The sequence below is a fragment of the Hypanus sabinus genome, chromosome 11, assembly GCF_030144855.1.
Source record: "Hypanus sabinus isolate sHypSab1 chromosome 11, sHypSab1.hap1, whole genome shotgun sequence".
NCBI classification, from domain to species: Eukaryota; Metazoa; Chordata; class Chondrichthyes; order Myliobatiformes; family Dasyatidae; genus Hypanus; species Hypanus sabinus.
Window position 1 is genome coordinate 74,679,446 of NC_082716.1, and position 19,627 is coordinate 74,699,072.

Here is a 19,627-nt window from a genome sequence, read left to right on the forward strand (position 1 = left end):
ATTCTACTACTCATCTACATATGGTGGGGGGAGAGAGGGGAATTTACTGTGGTCAATTAACCTAGCAACTAGCATGCCTTTGTGATATAGGGAGGGGTAGGGCACTGGAGCTTCTGGAGGAAACCCATATAGTCATAAGGAAAATGTTTAAATACCATATAGGCAGACTCAACATCAAGAGTCAACCTGAGTCAACCAGGCACGGTAAGGCAACAACTCTATTAGCTGCATCACAGTGCAGAACTAAGGACAGGCAAATGTATATAAATCCACTGAGTTGCAAGTTTCTTTCCTCGCTGTCATCAGATGCATTTCAAGGGACAAACAGAAACAAACAGCCTACACCTCTGCAGTTTCCACACTAGGAGAGGCTTACATGTGATTGTTATTTAACAAATGGCTGAGATTTGCTTGTTCAATGCTCATGCTGTAATATGCAAAACATAAAAAACTTTTTTTTAGTATTAAAAAATTACTAGATGCTTAAAATTAAAGGCCTAGTGTATAGTTTGTATATAGAAGTGCTAGTGGCAAGAAAAATTCTGTGATCACAGGGAATTCTCAATTTGGGATCACCCGGGCCATGTTCTTTTCTCTCTGCTGCATCAGATAGAAAAGTAGATGCAATACATTTGAATTAAGCTTGAAGTTGGCAAGGAAAGGAGTGACAATAATAGATGGACAGAAGATAAGAGGACTGATTAAACACAAAAAGGAATAATGGTACATGGATAAATAAGATCAGTGCAGGAGTCAATAAAGAGAAACATGGACATGTCTAGGAGAGTCATTAATGTGACAACACAAACAGGCCAATAGCTGTACACCAACAAAGGAGCAATGATTATAACTGATCTTTGTTGAATTCAACAAAGCTGTAAACTACTCAATCAAAACAAAAATTGTTCCTGGAGCCTTCAGTGAGCTTTGAAACAATGGAAGTGAGAAAGGACAAAGAAAACAAACCCACCAATCATTGTGAATCCTACCTCCGGGATCAATAAAGTATCTATCTATCTACCTACTGGCTGAACAACACAGTCACTCAGTCCATGTCCTTAACACTATGTGAGATTGCATCATAAACTATATTAAATGGGAAGTTCTCCCTTTATTTGTGGACTAGGTTAACAGTAAGCCGTAAGAAATGAAAGGGGCCAGGTTGGAACTAATCAAGAAGTTGACCTGAGAGATCTGACCATGAGAAATGAGAACAGAAAAATCAGAAATAGCATTAATGTAGTCTAAAGCCCATCAACTACGGAGGAGGAAAATCACTAGATGAACACCAAATACTGGGCATCAAAAGCATCTATCATAACCCTTGCATGTTTCTGTTGATGTACTGTCAAGAGCTTTGTGACTGGTTGCATCGCCGTCAGGCATGGAGGCACCAATGTGCAAACACGATCACAAAAAGCTGCAGGTGTTGGAAACTCAATCAGCTCTAACACAGGCACAAGCTTCCCTGCCCTCAAGGATATCTTCAAAAGGCATCATCCATCATTTAGGACCCTCACCATCCCAGGACATGCTCTCTTCTCATTGCTACCATCAGGGAGGAGGTAGAGGGGCCTGAAGACACATACTCAACACTTTAAGAACAGCTTCTCTCCCTTCCCCTTCAGATTTCTGAATGGACCATGAACACTAACTCACTTTGTGTTCTCTTTTCATCACACTATTTATTTATTTTTAAAATATATTTCTTATTGTAAGTTTTTTTTATGTATTGCACTGTACTTCTGTCCAAAACAAATTTCATAACATACACTCAGTGGCCACTCTACTGGGTACACGTACACCTGCTCGTTAATGCAAGTATCTAATCAGCCAATCATATGGCAGCAGCAATTCAATGCAGAAAAGCAAGTAGACATGGTCAAGAGACTCAGTTATTGTTCAGACCAAACATCAGAATGGGTAAGAAATGTGATCTAAGTGACTTTGACCATGGAATGATTGTTGGTGCTAGATTGAATGGTTTGAGTTATCTCAAAAACTGCTGGTCTCCTGGGGTTTTGATGTTTAACAGTCTCTCAGAGTTTAGAGAGAACAGTGCAAAAAAAAGAAAAAAAAATCATCCAATGAGCATAGTTCTGTGAGCGAAAATGCTTAATTAATGAGAGTGAAAAGAAAGAATGGCCAGACTGGTTCAAGCTGGCAGGAAGGCAACAGTAACACAAATAACCATGCACTAAAACAGTGGTGTACAGAAGAGCATCTCTGAATACACGCCAAGTCTTGAAGTGCATGGGCTACAGCTGCAGAAGACCACTGGGGGTACCTAATAAAATGGCCACTAAGTGTACGTCGGTGATAATAAACATGATTCTGATTCTTTGCCACAATTTTGGACATGAAATTCAGTAGGAAAATGCTGTACCACTCACTTCCTCACACCAGCTCTTTGTTTCACATGCAGAATCCTACCAATAGAGGTGATACACATAGGCAGAAAGGGAATTTACCAGAGAGCTTAGCCAAATAAATCCAGGTCAAGTGTCAGCACCTCTCAGAGTGTGGTACAAACGGTGGGTATGACAGAGTACGTGCACAGATTTCTGAGAGTTAGCACACCCTGTAGGTGAAGGACACACAGAAATTCAGTGGGCCTTAAGTGAACCCCAGCACAGGTTCAAGAGTAAGTGAAGCAGCCCCACCTTCTGGACAAGCAGTACAACTGCCAGCTTGCTCATTCCTTGAGCCTCATTTAAGAATCATGTCTGGTGAATCCTGATTGCCAATGGAAACTAAAAGCCAACACTATTCACAGCAAACAGAAGATTTTTTTTAAAGTATAACAAATGTTTACGTACTTCAAGCTGCTCATCTTCCTCACCTCACAAATAAATAAGCCAGCACATCATAAATTATCACCATTAACATGAAGCCAATCACTTTGCTGCAACTTTGTTTACAATGTCTGCAGCTTAGCTGCAATTTTCTGAAGTTTATCCTTTAGGCTGTCACTGACATATTTTGTGCTTAGAAACATAGAAAACCTACAGCACAGTACAGGTCTTTCGGCCCACAAAGCCATGCCGAACATGTCCTTACCTGAGAAATTACGTAGGGTTACCCATAGCCCTCTATTTTTCTGAGCTCCATATACCTACCCAGGAGTCTCTTAAAGACCCTATCGTATCCGCCCCCACCACCATCGCCAGAAGCCCACTCCACGCACTCACCACTCTCTGCGTAAAAAACTTACCCCTGATATCTTCTCTGTATCTACTTCCAGGCACTTCAAAACTGTGCCCTCCCATGCTAGCCATTTCAGCCATGGGAAAAAACCTTCAACTATCCACATGATCAATGCCTCTCATCATCTTATACACCTCTATCAGGTCACCTCTCACCCTCCATCGCTCCAAGGAAAAAAGGCCAAGTTCACTCATTCTATTGTCATAAGGCATGCTCCCCAATCCAGGCAACATCCTTGTAAATCTCCTCTGCACCCTTTCTACGGTTCTCCTCTGTATCCTTTCTACTCCAAGTGATATATGACCAGGGTCCTATATAGCCTCAACATTATCTATCTTGTATTGCTTAAGGAGCAAGATTATGAATAGCTAGGTGGTTACATATCAGAAATGTAAACAATAAGTCTGCTGTCTGCTGTATTAGCATATATGATCTTTTATCCATCTTCTGATTAAAGCCTTTAATTAATCTCGGTGATTAATTGTCAATGCAGACTGTTAAGCTAAATCACTTAAGCCTAAAGAAGTGGTTTAGTTGGAACCAAAAGACCACTCGGTACAATTTGCCCCTGCACCCGATAGCGCTTTAAAGTAAGTAGCTGTTGTAACAAGACATCCACACAAAGTCAGCTACAAATGTTTAAACATTTTCTAAGATAATACTTTGTCAAGTTGTTCTCAGAAGATGTTTGTGTGTGTGCTCAAGCGCACAAAGAACTGATCACATTTTTACCAGTTTTATGTTAAGCTATTATTATTGAAGTATATAACTCTTCATGCCATTAAAACTCTTGAGTGAAATCACATTAAATGCAAATAAATAAAAATGGCAAATTTGACTGAATCAGATTTCATTTCCACAGTATCTCTTTAAGATCCAGCTTTGACATTAAGGCACTTGCATTATGGGCTGAAAGGCCTGTTCCTGTACTATACTGTTCCATGTTCTTAATCATACTGTTGCTCTACTAAATGCCAAGCATCCATTTTTAAAGAGTTTATATCAAGCACTTGTGAACATTTTAAACTAAACCTGCATGCACACAGACTGCTGACAAAACTACATGAACTAAACTTCAAAACAAAATTTATGTTCAAATAAGATGGAAACATCCATCTCCTCCATTTAGCTGCAGGTTTCTTACCAAGTAAATTTACAAAACAGATGTTTTCATATTTAAAAAATAATCAAAATCACTGAAATTGTATCTTGTGGTGTCCCTTTAGCAAAATAGGTTAATTAGGAACATCAAACATAACTTATATGCATGCAATAGGCTGCTTCAAATGAGTACACATGGTGCAAGCTCCCTACTTTAAGTGAAGAATCACATCTGTCTAATAATTTAACTTTGATCTGTCCTTGCTTCTTAGGGCGTGGAATGAATAATTAAATAGGACTAAGGAAGCAGGCACATAAAATTTGAAGTGTTTTATGCTCTTTTTATTCAGTTTTCACCTTGGCTACAGCACGAATATATTCTCCTGATTAAAGTCAGTTCTTTAGGCATCAGGGAAATATACAGCAAAGAAAATGAAACTTGATTGAATCAGGCTAGAGAAATTAAAATAGAGTGCACCTGTCAGTGCCATCAAATTATAATATCCAACAAAATGAAAGAATCTTGTATATTTCACACCTAGGGTGGCTCACTTTGTGAATGTCTTTACTTTTTCTAGTCCCCACTTCCTTGGTCTCAAAATGTAGAATATCCTTTTCACAGCGAACTACAGATTCATCACAATAAACTTTTGCAGGCTTAAAAACACCTAATGCAACAAAATGCCCATTGTGAACTAATATCTTAATAACACAATATTTTTCAATGGTTCAATTTAATATCAGAGAATGCATACAGTATTCAACCTGAAATCCTTACAAACATCCACAAAACAGAGAAAAAAAACAAGAATGCATGACAGAAAAATGTTAGAACCCCCAAAGCCCCCCATTCCTCACATACACAAGAGCAAGAAAAGCATCAACGCTCCCCCTCACCCCACTTGCTCCAACAAAAGCATCGATCCCCCACCCCCACCACTCACCATGCAAGCAACAGCAAAGCTCCCAGAGAGCATGACCATCAAAAATTACTGTCTATCCTGATACTCTGACATCTCAGGCAGACGCTCTCTCTCACTAGCAAGGAAGTTTTCAAACAGAATAAATGTATAAATCCTCCAAAAATATACGTTAAACCACTGAAAAATTATGCCTCATTAACATCAAGAAGAGAGATCTTGCCATTTATTTTTATTCACCAATATTTTCAATTCTACGCAGAACAGTTATATTTTTCTTGCATTTCAAACCTAACAGCAATCAAGTAGAACCTTAAATTATCTGCAAATTTACCAGCTACAGAGCATTCCAAATTACCACCATTTAAGAAACTAATAATAATGGCCTGAAGAACTCACCTACAAATTTCAGAAACATTTCAAAATAATACAACTGGAAAAAAATTTAAAATACACATTGCTAAGGAATATTAAATTAAAAAGCAAAGCTTCAAGGAATTTGGGCTTGCAATACTGATCTTACTTTCTATTAATGCTAGATTAAAAAGGAAAATTCTGTATTAGTCAAGATATATAGTCATTATGATTAGGCCCACTGTGCTGTTAACTGCTAAAATAATTGCAAGCATTCCACAAAGGAGACTTAATTTTGAAAAGACCAGGAAACTATGTGAAATGACGCATCTGATTCCATATATTACAAAATTAAACGTTGATTTTAATTGGTAATTTTCTTCCTTGTTTTAAGAAATAACAAATCTGGAGTCACCAGAAAGCTGAACACACATATCCAAGAACAACTGAATTCATGTTTCATTTACTCATTTTTAAGGAAGAGCATATTACTAGTACTTAAACAATGTAGAGGAAATAACAGGCAGAATAGACAAAGGAGAGTCAGTGGATGTTGTTATATTGATTTTCAGAAGACCTTTCACATGGTGCCACAATGAGGCTGCTTAACAGGATAAGATTCAATGATATTACAGGATAGATACTAGCATGGATAAAAGACTGGCTGACTGGCAGGAGGCAAAGAGTGGGAATAAAGAGGGCCTTTTCTGGGTGTCTGCCAGTGACGTGGTGTTCCGCAAGGGTTAGTGCTGGAACCACTTCTTTTTGGCCAAGTCTTGCTACAGTGGAATTTCAGTCATGGAGTGTAGCTGGTTCTGTACATCTGTAGTTTATTTGTAACCCTGAGGAGTCATGGCAGAATAAATCTTGTGTGCTTGTCACATCCACTGTTCTAATCAACAAAAATCCTTATCTGTGCAGCTTGAACAAGTTTTCAGTGTAAAGAAAGACCATAAAGCAGCTCCTTTGAGAAAGTTAGTTACAGTTAGAGTTACTACCTACTGCTCTGTTACTTGGTCATATTGCCTTATTGTTATTTCTCTGTTATGAACATTTAATAAAACAACTGAAATCATAAGATTTGCACCTCATTCTTGACTTCCAAAGATCCTTCTGGAATATATTATCTCCAGAGCAAACATTATTCTCACTTAGTCTCTTTGATCCACATTTGGACAAAGCCTTGGAAGCGGTGACAAAGGGACAAGAGGAATAGGTCCTTCAATCCACCACACCCATGACAACTCTCATCCACAGAAATCTTACATTAATTGCACTTGTTAATCGACCTACATTCAAATCAACTCTCCTCACCCCTAAAGTCTACCACCTACCGATTCACAAGGAGCAATATACATTGTCCAGCTGATCTACCATCCCACAATTCTTTGGATGCAGGAGGCAATTGGTACATCTGGTCACAGGGACAGCATGGAGACTTCAGACAGAAAGCAACCATGATCAAAATTGAACCAGCAAGAAGACAAATGGAATGTTGGCCATTGCTAGAGGGAATGAATTTAAGAGCAGGAAGGTTATGCTACAAATGTACAGGGTACTAGTGAGGCCATATCTGGAGTACTGTGCGCAGTTCTGGTCTCCTTACTTGAGGAAGGATATACTGGCTTTGGAGGCAGTGCAGAGGAGGTTCACTATGCTGATTCCAGAGATGAGGGGGTTAGACTATGAGGAGAGATTGTGTCGCCTGGGACTGTACTCACTGTAATTCAGAAGAATAAGAGGAGATCTCAAAGAAACATATAAAATTATGAAAGGAATAGATAAGGTAGAGGCAGAAAAGTTGTTACCACTGATAGATGAAACTAGAATAGGGGACATAGCCTCAAGATTCAGGGAAGTAGATTTAGGACAGAGATGAGGAGGAACTGCTTTTCCAAGAGAGTAATGAATCTGTGGAATTCTCTGTCCAATAAAGCAGTGGAGGCTACCTCAGTAAATATATTTAAGGCTGAATAGATTATTGCATATTAGGGAATTAAGGGTTATGGAGAAAAGGCAGGTAGGTGGAGTTGAGTTCATGGCTAGATTAGCCATCATCTTATTGAATGGTGGGGCAGGCTCAACGAGCCAGATAGCCCAATCCTGCACGTATTTCTTATGTTCTTATTGAAATGGGTTGCCATTGGGAGAGCTGCCTTTCACAGTGGACAGAGCAAAGGTGAACGTTAGACTGCTCAACAGAACCTTTACCATCCTTTCTCAGCTGTCAACACCACCATTTGTATTACACTCTCTCTCGATTTCCCTAACACAAGGGTTCATTTTGTTCTGTCCACCTCTCCTTTTATCTTGCAACAGAACAAACGCTTATCAAATTTATTGAAGAAAGGGTCTCTACCCAAAATGGCAACTGTTTATTCATTTTCATAGATGCTAACTGAATTGCTGAGTTTCTCCAGTATTCTGTGTGTGTTGCTTTGGATTTTCAGCATCTGCAGACTTCCTTGTGTTTGTGATTCGCTTCTCAAGTTTTCCTACTTCTGACAGAAGGTCATGAAACAAAAATATTAACACTGCAGGATGATTTGCTGAATACTTTCTAAAGTTTCCATTTTTATTTCAGACATATCGTACATCTGTAGTTTTACTTTGCTGTCAGAACTGGCAGGCTCAGCACTTACTAATCTCTCTCTCAGCATTTTTTAATTGGAGTACTGTGGCGACCCATTTCCTGGCACATCCGAACCAGCTCACAATTATATAGTCTACGGGGGTTTGCAAGCACAGAGCTTTAGAGCCTCTGCACCACGGGGGACAGGCTGAGGGAGGCTTAAAAGTGAGGCTGAGGATTTTGAATAAAGTTTTTTCCTTCGACTGCAGTTACCGACTCTGTGTCATAATTTTAGCGCTGCATGTAGCACACCGATACAATTGGTGACCCCGACGGTCCAAACGATTTTTGGACCAGAAATGACCGACGCCGGCTCTGTTCATGCGGTTTCGTTGAAACTGCCGGGTTTCTGGACACAGCGACCGAACCTATGTTTCCAGCAAGCCGAAGCCCAATTCCACGTTCGCCAGATCACCTCAGAAGACACCCACTACTACTATGTGGTGAGCTCCCTCGACCAGGACACAACGGCCCAGGTCGCGGAATTTGTACAGTCACCCCCGGCAGACGGCAAGTACACGGAATTCAAAGCCCTGCTCCTCAGGACTTTCGGACTCTCACAGCGCAAGCGAGCTGCCCGTTTACTGCACCTGGATGGCTTGGGCGACAGACCTCCTTCGGCTTTAATGAATGAGATGTTGTCTCTGGCCGACGGGCATGACCCTGCCTCATGTTTGAGCAGGCATTCCTGGAGCAGCTGCCCGAGGACATACGCCTGCTGCTGTCCGACGCGGATTTCAGTGACCCCCGGAAGGTGGCAGCCCGGGCGGACTTGCTGTGGAACGCCAAAAAGGTGAGCGGGGCGCCCATCGCACAGATCTCCCAGCCACGCTCCCAGCAGCAAACCAGTCCAGGCCCGGCCGCAGAGCCCGCCAAACCCCGGCCCAATGAACACTGGTGCTTCTACCACCAGTGGTGGGGCGCAGAAGCCCGCCGTTGTCGCCCGCCCTGCAAGTTCCCGGGAAACACCAGGGCCAGCCGCCGCTGATGGCTACAGCGGCTGGCCATCGGGATAGCCTCCTGTATGTGAGGGACAGAAGGTCGGGACGCCGGTTTTTGGTCGACACTGGTGCCGAGATCAGCGTTTTACCTCCGACGAGTTACGACACCCGCAGCAAGGCACCGGGGCCCCCCCAAGGGCCGTGAACGGCAGGACAGTAAGGACCTATGGCACCCGTCAGGTGCAGCTACAGTTTGGCTCCAGCCAGTTCACGTGGGACTTTACACTGGCCGCCGTAGCCCAACCGCTTCTGGGTGCGGATTTTTTGCGGGCTCACAGCCTACTGGTCGACCTGCCCAGGAAGACACTGGTACACGCCGAAACCTTTCAGATGTTCTCCCTGGGTGCAGCCCAGTTGCCAGCCCCTCACCTCGGCTCCATCACGCTGTTCGACAACGACTTCACCAGGGTCCTGGCGGATTTCCCATCAGTTCTGGCACCGCAGTTCACAGCAGCCATGCCCCGACACGGCGTACAGCACCACATCCCGACCCAGGGACCACCCCTCCATGCCCACGCTCGGCAGCTTCCCCCGGACAAGCTCCGACTGGCGAAGGAGGAGTTCGAGAGGATGGAGGAATTGGGGATCATCCGGCGGTCCAACAGCCCATGGGCCTCCCCCCTGCACATGGTGCCCAAAGCGACGGGAGGCTGGAGACCGTGCGGCGACTACCGCAAGCTGAACGAGGCTACCACACCGGACCGCTACCCTGTGCCGCACATTCAGGACTTTGCAGCAAACCTGCACGGTGCACGGATCTTCTCCAAGGTAGACCTCGTCCGAGGGTACTATCAAATCCCAATGCATCCTGACGACGTCCCCAAAACGGCTCTCATCACCCCGTTTGGCCTTTTCGAGTTCCTCCGCATGCTGTTCGGTCTGAAGAATGCCGCACAGATGTTCCAGCGGTTAATGGACGCGATGGGACAGGACCTGAACTTCGCGTTCATCTATTTGGATGACATCCTCTTAGCCAGCGGCAGTCGTCAGGAGCATCTGTCCCACCTCCGTCAACTCTGCGCCCGACTGAGTGAGTACGGTCTTACAATCAACCCCGCCAAATGCCAGTTCGGACTCGATACCATTGACTTCCTGGGCCACAGGATTACTAAAGACGGGGCAACCCCTCTGCCTGCTAAGGTAGATGCGGTCCGCCACTTCCCCCGACCCACCACAAACAAAGGCCTTCAGGAATTCGTAGGTATGGTCAATTTCTACCAACGCTTCCTCCCTTCAGCTGCCCGGATCATGCGCCCCCTGTTCGCCCTGATGTCGGGTCCGAGCAAGGACATTACCTGGGACGAGGAGTCCGCCGCCGCTTTCGTTCAAACGAAGGAAGCTTTGGCAAACGCCGCAATGCTAGTACATCCCAGAATGGACGCCCCTACCACCCTCACAGTGGACGCATCTAACACGGCAGTCAGTGGGGTGCTGGAGCAACTCATCGCAGGTCGCTGGCAACCCCTGGCGTTTTTCAGCAAACACCTGCGGCCACCCGAGCTCAAGTACAGTGCTTTCAACCAGGAACTGTTGGCGCTCTACCTGGCAATCCGGCATTTCAGGTACTTCCTAGAAGGTCGGCCCTTCACCGCGTTCATGGACCACAAACCTCTTACCTTTGCGTTTACGAAAGCGTCCGACCCCTGGTCGTCCCGCCAGCAACGCCACCTGTCCTACATCTCTGAATACACGACGGACGTCCGGCATGTCTCGGGTAAGGACAAGGTCGTGGCGGATGCGCTCTCTCGCCCTACCGTTCATGCCCTTTCCCAAGGGGTAGACTTTGAGGCACTGGCAGAGGCACAGCAGGCGGATGAGGAGATTCCGAGTTACAGAACCGCAGTCTCAGGTTTGCAGCTCCAGGACCTCCCCGTAGGCCCGGGTGAGAGGACCCTACTCTGTGACGTCACCACCGGCCAGCCCCGTCCCATCGTCCCGACAGCCTGGCGGTGCCGTGTTTTCGACTCCATTCATAACTTGGCACATCCCTCCATCCGGACAACTGTCCGGATGGTTTCCAGCAGGTTCATTTGGCACGGACTCCGCAAACAGGTCAGTGAATGGGCCAAAACGTGCATGCACTGCCAGATAGCCAAGGTGCAGTGGCACACCAAAGCCCCACCGCAGCAGTTCCATCCCGCCCACCGGCATTTCGACCACATTCATGTGGATATCGTGGGCCCCCTGCCAGTGTCGCGCGGAGCGCGTTACCTCCTGACTATCGTGGACCGGTTCACAAGATGGCCAGAGGCGGTCCCGCTCACCGACACCACCTCCGAATCTTGCGCCCGAGCCCTGATCGCCACCTGGATATCTCGCTTTGGTGTACCGGCCCACATTACCTCCGACAGAGGCGCCCAGTTCACCTCCAGCCTGTGGTCAGCTATGGCCAGCCTTTTGGGGACTCAGCTGCACCACACAACTGCCTACCACCCACAGTCGAACGGGCTAGTGGAGCGTTTCCACCGTCACCTGAAGTCGGCCCTCATGGCCCGCCTGCGAGGAGCCAACTGGGCGGACGAGCTTTCCCTGGGTCCTACTCGGCATCCGCACAGCGCCCAAGGACGACCTGCACGCCTCGTCGGCCGAGTTGGTATACGGCGTGCCCCTGGTCGTCCCCGGGGAGTTCCTACCAGCCCCACGGGGGCAAGAGGAAGATCCCACAGCAGTCCTGGGCAGACTACGCGAGAAGCTCGGTAACCTGGCCCCCATACCCACTTCACAGCACGTGCGGAACCTGACCTGCGTAACCAAAGACCTGCAGAACTGTAAGTTTGTGTTTGCACGAAGGGGCGGGCATCGGCCACCGCTGCAGCGGCCATACGAGGGGCCATTTATGGTGCTCCGGAACAATGGGTCCACGTTCGTGCTGGACGTTGGGGGGAAAGAGGAGGTTTTCACAGTGGACCACCTCAAACCGGCCCATGTGGACCTGGCGCAACCTGAGTTTCCGGCACCTCGGCGCAGAGGCCGACCTCCCAAGCAGGTTCCGGCCCAGACTGTGGACACTGGGGGTTGTATCGCCGGTTCTGGGGGGGGGGGGGGGGGTTATGTGGCGACCCATTTCCTGGCACATCCAAACCGGCTCACAATTAGATAGCCTACGGCGGTTTGCGAGCACAGAGCTTTGGAGCCTCTGCGCCACGGGGGCAGGTTGAGGGAGGCTTAAAAGTGAGGCTGAGGATTTCGAATAAAGTTTTTTCCTTCGACTGCAGTTACCGACTCCGTGTCATAATTTTAGCGCTGCATGTAGCACACCGCTACAGTACCAGCTAAAGGTGTTTTCTGTTAAATCAGAAGCAATGTAGACAAGGGGCAGGCTGATCAGCAATTCAGGTCATTAGTCTTTCCAATTTGCATTAGAAATAGTCGTTTCTGAGAACGGGTCATCAGTTGTAATCTTTACTTAGTAACAATATTATCATCAATGTGCCTGAACACCCAATCAGACTGACGAATTCTCACACATGAAAAACAAGGAAATAATAAAAAACAAATTGTGGCTAATAATTTAAACATACTCCATAGAACTAAATAAATATCAAAGCATACACTTAAAATGAGAACAGAGCCAAAGCTTCTATTTTTAAATGCAAAATTTACCATAGGAACATCGAAAATATTACAAAGTTATTTTTTGTGGCAAGTTTGTTTACAAATAATGATTTAAGTGTAAAAATCACTTGCAGCTGATTCAATAAACTGCAAGAATAGTTCCAGACTATCTAACTTATTCTAACATCGCTGTTAGGAGTAAGTAAATAAGGAAAGAGACTTCCTGTAAGACGGTGGCACACTTGAATGTAGCTGCCACTCCAGGGCCAATCAAAGGTGTATTGTTCATCCTTTATGTCTCTCTTATGACTGTAAGTCACCGCTGGATGCTAAGAACATCAAGTACTGCAGGACTGTCCCATCAGCGAGTTACTCAACAACAATGGAGTTAGACTTGTTGCACACTGTTATTGTATTGTCATCAGGGCAAGTTGCATACCCCTGTGCCAGGATGATGCGCAGTACAAAAATCGGTGTGAATGATTGTCTTGGACGTGTTTCTGGTGATCACAAGACCCTGTCAGATATTGTTAATCTAGAATACTGCAAAGTCCAGTTCACTGGTTCATTGATGAGACCAACAATGGGGGAGGTCTTGGTCAACATGCCTCAGACTCACTTGTTGCAGCTGCCAGTGAAAGAGATTCCAGAGATGCCTGTGTGCTGCTGGATTTTATTCTGGGTGGGGACTGGCCCCTCCCATTGGTGCTGTTCTCCAGTGTTCGTTCAGTGGAAGAATAAGCTGGACCAGGACAGCTCAGGGACTTGAGCTATATTATTTCATTTCACTTTGTTACTGAATGTTTTCCTGAAATCATAACCATATGTACCATTTGTACAGAATGCAGTGTGCTGTGTACAATGTGTTTTGCACCTTTGCACCAGAAGAACACACTCTTGTTTGAACATAAGAAATAGCAGCAGCAGTAGGCCATCTGGCCCATCGAGCCTGCTCCACCACTCAAGAAGATCATGGCTGATCTGACCATGGACTCATCTCTGCCTATCTGCCTTTTCTCCATAACCCTCAATACCCCTACTATTGAAAATTCTATCCAATCTTGTCTTAAATATATTTACTGAGGTAGCCTCCACTGCTTCATTGGCAATATTCATGTATGGCTGAATGATAATTAAACTTCAAACTTTTCTAGACTCAAGGAAATTGGAATTATAGAGTTGTACAGCATGGAAACCAGCCACTGGCCTAACAGTCATACCAAGCAAGGTGCTTTCCTCAGCTGATCCCATTTGCCTGTATTTAGCCCATATCTCTCTATCGAAACCTTTGTTATATATAAATCTGTCTAAATTGTCTTTCAAATGCTGTAACTGCGTTGGAGCTACCACTTTCTCTGGTAGCTTATTCCATATGTTAACTGCCCTCTGTGTGGAAAAACCTGTCTCTCAGGTCCCCTTCAAATCTTTCACTATTCTGAGAAAAAAATTTGAATATCTACCTTTTCTATACCTCTCATGATTTTATAAACTTCTATAATGTCACCCGGCAGACACATTCACTCCAGGAAAAAAGAGTCCCAACCTATCCAGTCTCACCTCATAACCTAAGTCCGCCACTCCTGGCAAGATCCTTGTGAATCTTTTCTGCACTCATATCCTTCCTACAGTATGGTGATTATGTAATTTTAATTTCCTACATTGTATTTAATTATTTGTCCTTGCTGAGAATGAAAATTCAGGGTTCAGAGATTCTCCCAGGTTTTTCCACCTTGTCTCCTCTGCACGTCTATTTGTTCTCATATCTGCATTTCCAGTTTCCAAACTCATTCAAAGTCACAACAATCTCAATTTCTTTCTAGAGATTGAAATGACTGCTAACCAGTTTACTGCAACTTGTCGGTTAACCACTTTCTCTACATATACACACACTCAATTACTAATTACAGCTGCAAACTCTAGGCCATTAGATTTCTCTATTCCATATATGTGCAGTCACTACTGATTTAAATGCTGGATAAACATTGTGATTGGAAACTACTTACTAATCCTGTAACCTGAAATTAGTTGAACAATGAAAAGACCAATGTTAAAATTATCCTTCAGCACTCCTGCAGACTTGTACTCTTTTACAATGGATCCATGGTGTGCAGAGGTTTGGCCATTAAGACCACGCTGCGAACAACAAAAGTGAGTGCTTGAAGTATATGACATTTGCCATTAAATAAACTGCTATTTTTTTTCCTTCTGGTTCTGTTATTCTTTTTGGAAACTGAGAGAAAGTTAATTAGCTACCTTTACCAGCAATTCCTTGCAGTCTGTACTTCAGAATTAATGCGCAATATCTAAACTGAGCTGCATGAATGATAAATGCTGCAATGCAACTTGTCAAGTCGATCATTTACTTTACAGTTGCACCATGCTCCTGAACACTAGCCATTATTCCATGATGATGCAAACTGTATTCCCAGATGATAGTCCCACCACCACTTGCCATTGAGTACACCTTAATTCAATTTCATAGAAAGGTAGAAAACCTACAGCACAATACAGGCCCTTACTTCAGAAATTACTTAGGGGTACCCATAGCCCTCTATTTTTCTAAGCTCCATGTACCTGTCCAAGAGTCTCTTAAAAGACCCTATTGCATCTACCTCCACCATTGTTTCTGGCAGCCTGTTGCATACACTCACCACTCTCTGCCTAAAAATCTTACCCCAGACATCTCCTCTGTACCTACTTCCTGGCACCTTAAAACTGCCTTCTCGTGTTAGCTATTTCAGCCTTGGGAAAGCCTCTGACTAACCATACAATCAATGCCTCTCATCATCTTATACACTTCTATCACACTGCCTCTCATCCTTCGCTGCTCCAAGGAAAAAAGGCTGAGTTCACCCAACCTACTCTCATAAGACATGCTCCCCAATCCAGGCAAACATCCTTGTAAATCTCCTCTGCACCCTTCCTATAGTTTCTACATCCTTCCTGTAGTGAGGTAACCAGAAATGAGCACAGTACTCCAAGTGGAGTCTGACTAGGGTCCTATATAGCTGTAATATTACCTCTTGGCTCTTGAACTCAATCCTATGGCTGATGAAGGCCAATACACCATATGCCTTCTTAAACACACAGTCAACCTTCACAGCAGCTTTGAGTGTCCTATGGACTTGGACAACAAGATCCATCTGAATCTCCACACCACTAATTAGTCTTACCACTAATACTATATTCTGCCATCATATCTGACCTACCAAATTGAACCACCTCACACTTATCTGGGTTGAACTCCATCTGCCATTTCTCAGCCCAGTTTTGCAACTATCGATGTCCTGCTGTAACCTCTGACCGCCCTCCACACTATCCACAACACCCACAACCTTCCTCTTCCAGGTCATTTATAAACATCATTAAGAGAAGGGGTCCTAGAGGTGTCGATCTGCCTCTCTAACGGAGGCCTTTAGGTTCAGACCCAGGGAATAATTGTCAAGCAGTTTACTTAAATGTACATACTATTTATTAGCAAGCTTGTGCTCTCAGTTGGTAAAAAAGGGTCCCTGTTCACTGAGCTTGGGAAAATCTGTAGCCAACTGAGCCCCGAATACTGTGCAGAGCTGTTGATATACATTATTATCACATATTTTGATCAGGGTAGACAGAGAAGCTTCTCAAGCAACAAACACTTCTTTGTTCATATATTATTCTCACAGCACGACTTGTCAAGCTGCAAATAAGCCAGTTAGGTTTTAGCCCTTTTAATTCTGCATGTATTTCCTCAGAGGCACACCACTGGTCACCAACCTCCATGCATAATATGACTCATCTACAACAACTCTTTGCCTTCTGTGGGCAAACCAATTCTGGATCCACAAAGCAAAGTCCCCTCGGATCCCATGCCTCCTTTCTTTCTTAATAAGCCTTGCATGGGGTACCTTATCAAATGTCTTGCTGAAATCCATATACACTACATCTACTGCTCCACCTGTATCAACGTGTTTAGTCACATCCTCAAAAAATTCAATCAGGCTCGTAAGGCACAATCTGCCTTTGACAAAGCCATGCTGACTACTCCTAATCATATTATGCCTTTTCTCCAAATGTTCATAAATCCTGCCTCTCAGGATCTTCTCCATCAACTTAATAAACAATGAAGTAAGACTCACTAGTCTATAATTTCCTGGACTAACTCTACCTCCCTTTCTTGAATAACATCTGCAATCCTCCAATCCTCCGGAACTTCTCCCATCCCCACTGATGATGTAAAGATCATTGCCAGAGGCTTAGCTATCTCCTCCCTCATCTCCCACAGTAGCCTGAGGTATATCTCAACCAGTTCCAGTGACTTATCCAACTTGATGCTTTCCAAAAGCTCCAGAATATCCTCTTTCTTAATGTCTATATGCTCAAGCTTTTCAATCCACTGTAAGTCATCTTACAATCGCCAAGGTCCTTTTCCCCTTTCACAGAATTAGTACAGTGTTCAAATTAAATATGGCTGTAATTAACTAATTAAATATGCAAACTAAAATTGTTTTAAAAGCGTACATCAAGACAAAAGCATCATTTCCCTCAAGGTACATACTAATTCAAGCAGCTTTAATTAAAATTTAATCCTTTGAGGTGATTAATTTTAGTAAGGATTTCGTTTATTATCATTTGGAATAAAAGCATACGTGTGCAAAAAATATTTTAAATGCGACAAAATGAAGACTGTTTAGTTTCTCTTCAAATCTATTCCATCCTTGCACAAAAATGTGTAATTAAATCACAAATATCTGCTTTATTTGAAGAATGGGAAACAGCACCTACCGTCACAGACTTCAGGGTCATGCCGTGATACGTGCCCATTGTATCAATCTTGAAACCTTCCGTTTCTACAAAAACAAATCAACAACTTAAGCTCAATATGATGTAAGCAAAACATTAGAACCTTGAATTATAAAATGGCAAAGTGGCAAATTTAACAACTCATCTACACATAGGGAAATCGTACATGCAGAGGTGTGAATACACTTAAAAACTCTAAAAAGGGGATATAATGCCAATGTGAGGGAGACAATACAATAAAGCAAATCAAACACCAACATGTATTCATCAAACATAATTAAAATTCTACAATTTCCCAATCATTCTCAATCTCATGAAAGAACATGTTTACTGATACAAGAACAAGTTAAGAGCTGAAAAATGAGGGTAACAAGGAGCATGAATCTTTACCAAGATAGCCCAACTGAGCAGAATTGTGGCAGGTAATTGCACCACTTTTGTATCATCCCATTTGTAATCAGAAAGCACAACATTGTTGGAATCAATGTGATACTTCTGGATTGCACAATTTAACTACAGGTTAATTACATAAAATGAGAGTTCACTGCAGTTTGCTGAATGAGGTGTTATCCTTATTTACACATCTGTGCCTTATTTCTCGAAATAAGGACAAAAATTTTAGCTGAAAAGTAATATAATAGGCTGGATTAACATAAATGTCCCAAAAAGTTCGCTGAAGCAGTTTGTTACATTTTTTGTACAACCCAATCACAAAAAAAGCACAACTATGTTGCACAAGACAATGAGAAATTCTAATTTGAACTAAAGCAACAATGCACCCCACCCCACTTCTACCTGCCTGTCCTTTCGATGCAAGGTATGTCATCCCAATAACGATCCTCTTCAGCCATGACTGAGTGACGTTCACGTCATACCTGCCAATCTCCAACTGTACAGTATCATCCACCTTATTCCATATACTGCGTGCATTCAAATATAACACCTTCAATCCTGTACTCATCACTCTTTTCTATTTTGCCACCATGTTTTGTACACTTCAACTCCTCCCATTATCTGCAATTTTGCTCCATCATCAACACAATGCATCAACTTCACTCCAGGGCTGAGGCTGGCTAAGATCAAGGTAAACACATTCAATACAGAATATGTGTAGTTAGCACAGGTATTCAGAGAAATAACTTGGATCTACTACGCACTTTTTATCTTGACATTCAAAATTACTTGACAAGCAGTAAGGTATTTTTTTCCCCACTGACCAGACAGATTGGAAATTCCAGCAATTCCAACACAAGAAAGATAAATGGCAAGATAATCTGCTCTAACAGTATTGCTACAAAGATAAATGTTGTTCAGGACATCTGGAGACAAATCCCCTGTTGACCTTTGAAAAGTGCCATGGGATATTTTGATATTTTTTGTTCATTTATCATCTTAACTGAAAGACAAAACCTGCTTTACTATAATATTCTCGAAATACCTTACTGAAGTTTCCTTTGGAGGAGATCAAACCCATGATCATTTAACAGAAAGGCATGTGAACTACTACTGAGTCACACCTCACAATCAATGTTGCGTTCTGTTAATTTAACGTGAAGAAGTCTTAGTTGAGGAAAAATGAAAATTTTACTTAGGTTGCAGTAAGTGTAGCAATGCTAGTCAATAGTCAATTAAAATGTAATTTGCCCAATACTAAATGATACCCAAGAATGAAGAAAATATTATTTTAGTGCCTTTTATTAAATTGTTTCATTAGTCCCTAACAATTTTCACTTGTAAAAATATCCGGAGGGTTTGAGGTTCCTTGTGTTAATCTTCTGGAATATATTTTGCTTATTAATTTATATGTGGTAAAATTACTTTCATGCTGAGTTATATGTACTATGTTGTACACCCTGGCTCAGAAGACAGTTGTTTCATTTGGCAGTATACAAGTATACAATTGAAAAATGATAAACTTGAACTTGAAGGTAAAAAATCAATAAAAGGCATTCTTGGAGGCTGTTTACTCTTTTGTTTATTTTACTCATGGGGGTTCCTTTCTTAGATAATCTCTTGGAATCACAAACAACTCATTTCTGTTTCCAGTTCTTTGGGTTCTAAAGTGACTGATGAGA

At 43.2% G+C, this 19,627-nt stretch overlaps 1 protein-coding gene across 1 annotated transcript in view; it reads right to left on the reverse strand.

The window, feature by feature from the left end:
* Positions 1-19,627, reverse strand: part of cdc73 (cell division cycle 73, Paf1/RNA polymerase II complex component, homolog (S. cerevisiae)) — a 287,498-nt gene that overhangs the window by 166,466 nt on the left and 101,405 nt on the right. The window contains exon 10 of the mRNA XM_059984716.1: positions 17,535-17,599. Coding sequence (XP_059840699.1) covers positions 17,535-17,599 — 65 coding nt within the window. The remainder of the gene's footprint in view (positions 1-17,534; positions 17,600-19,627) is intronic.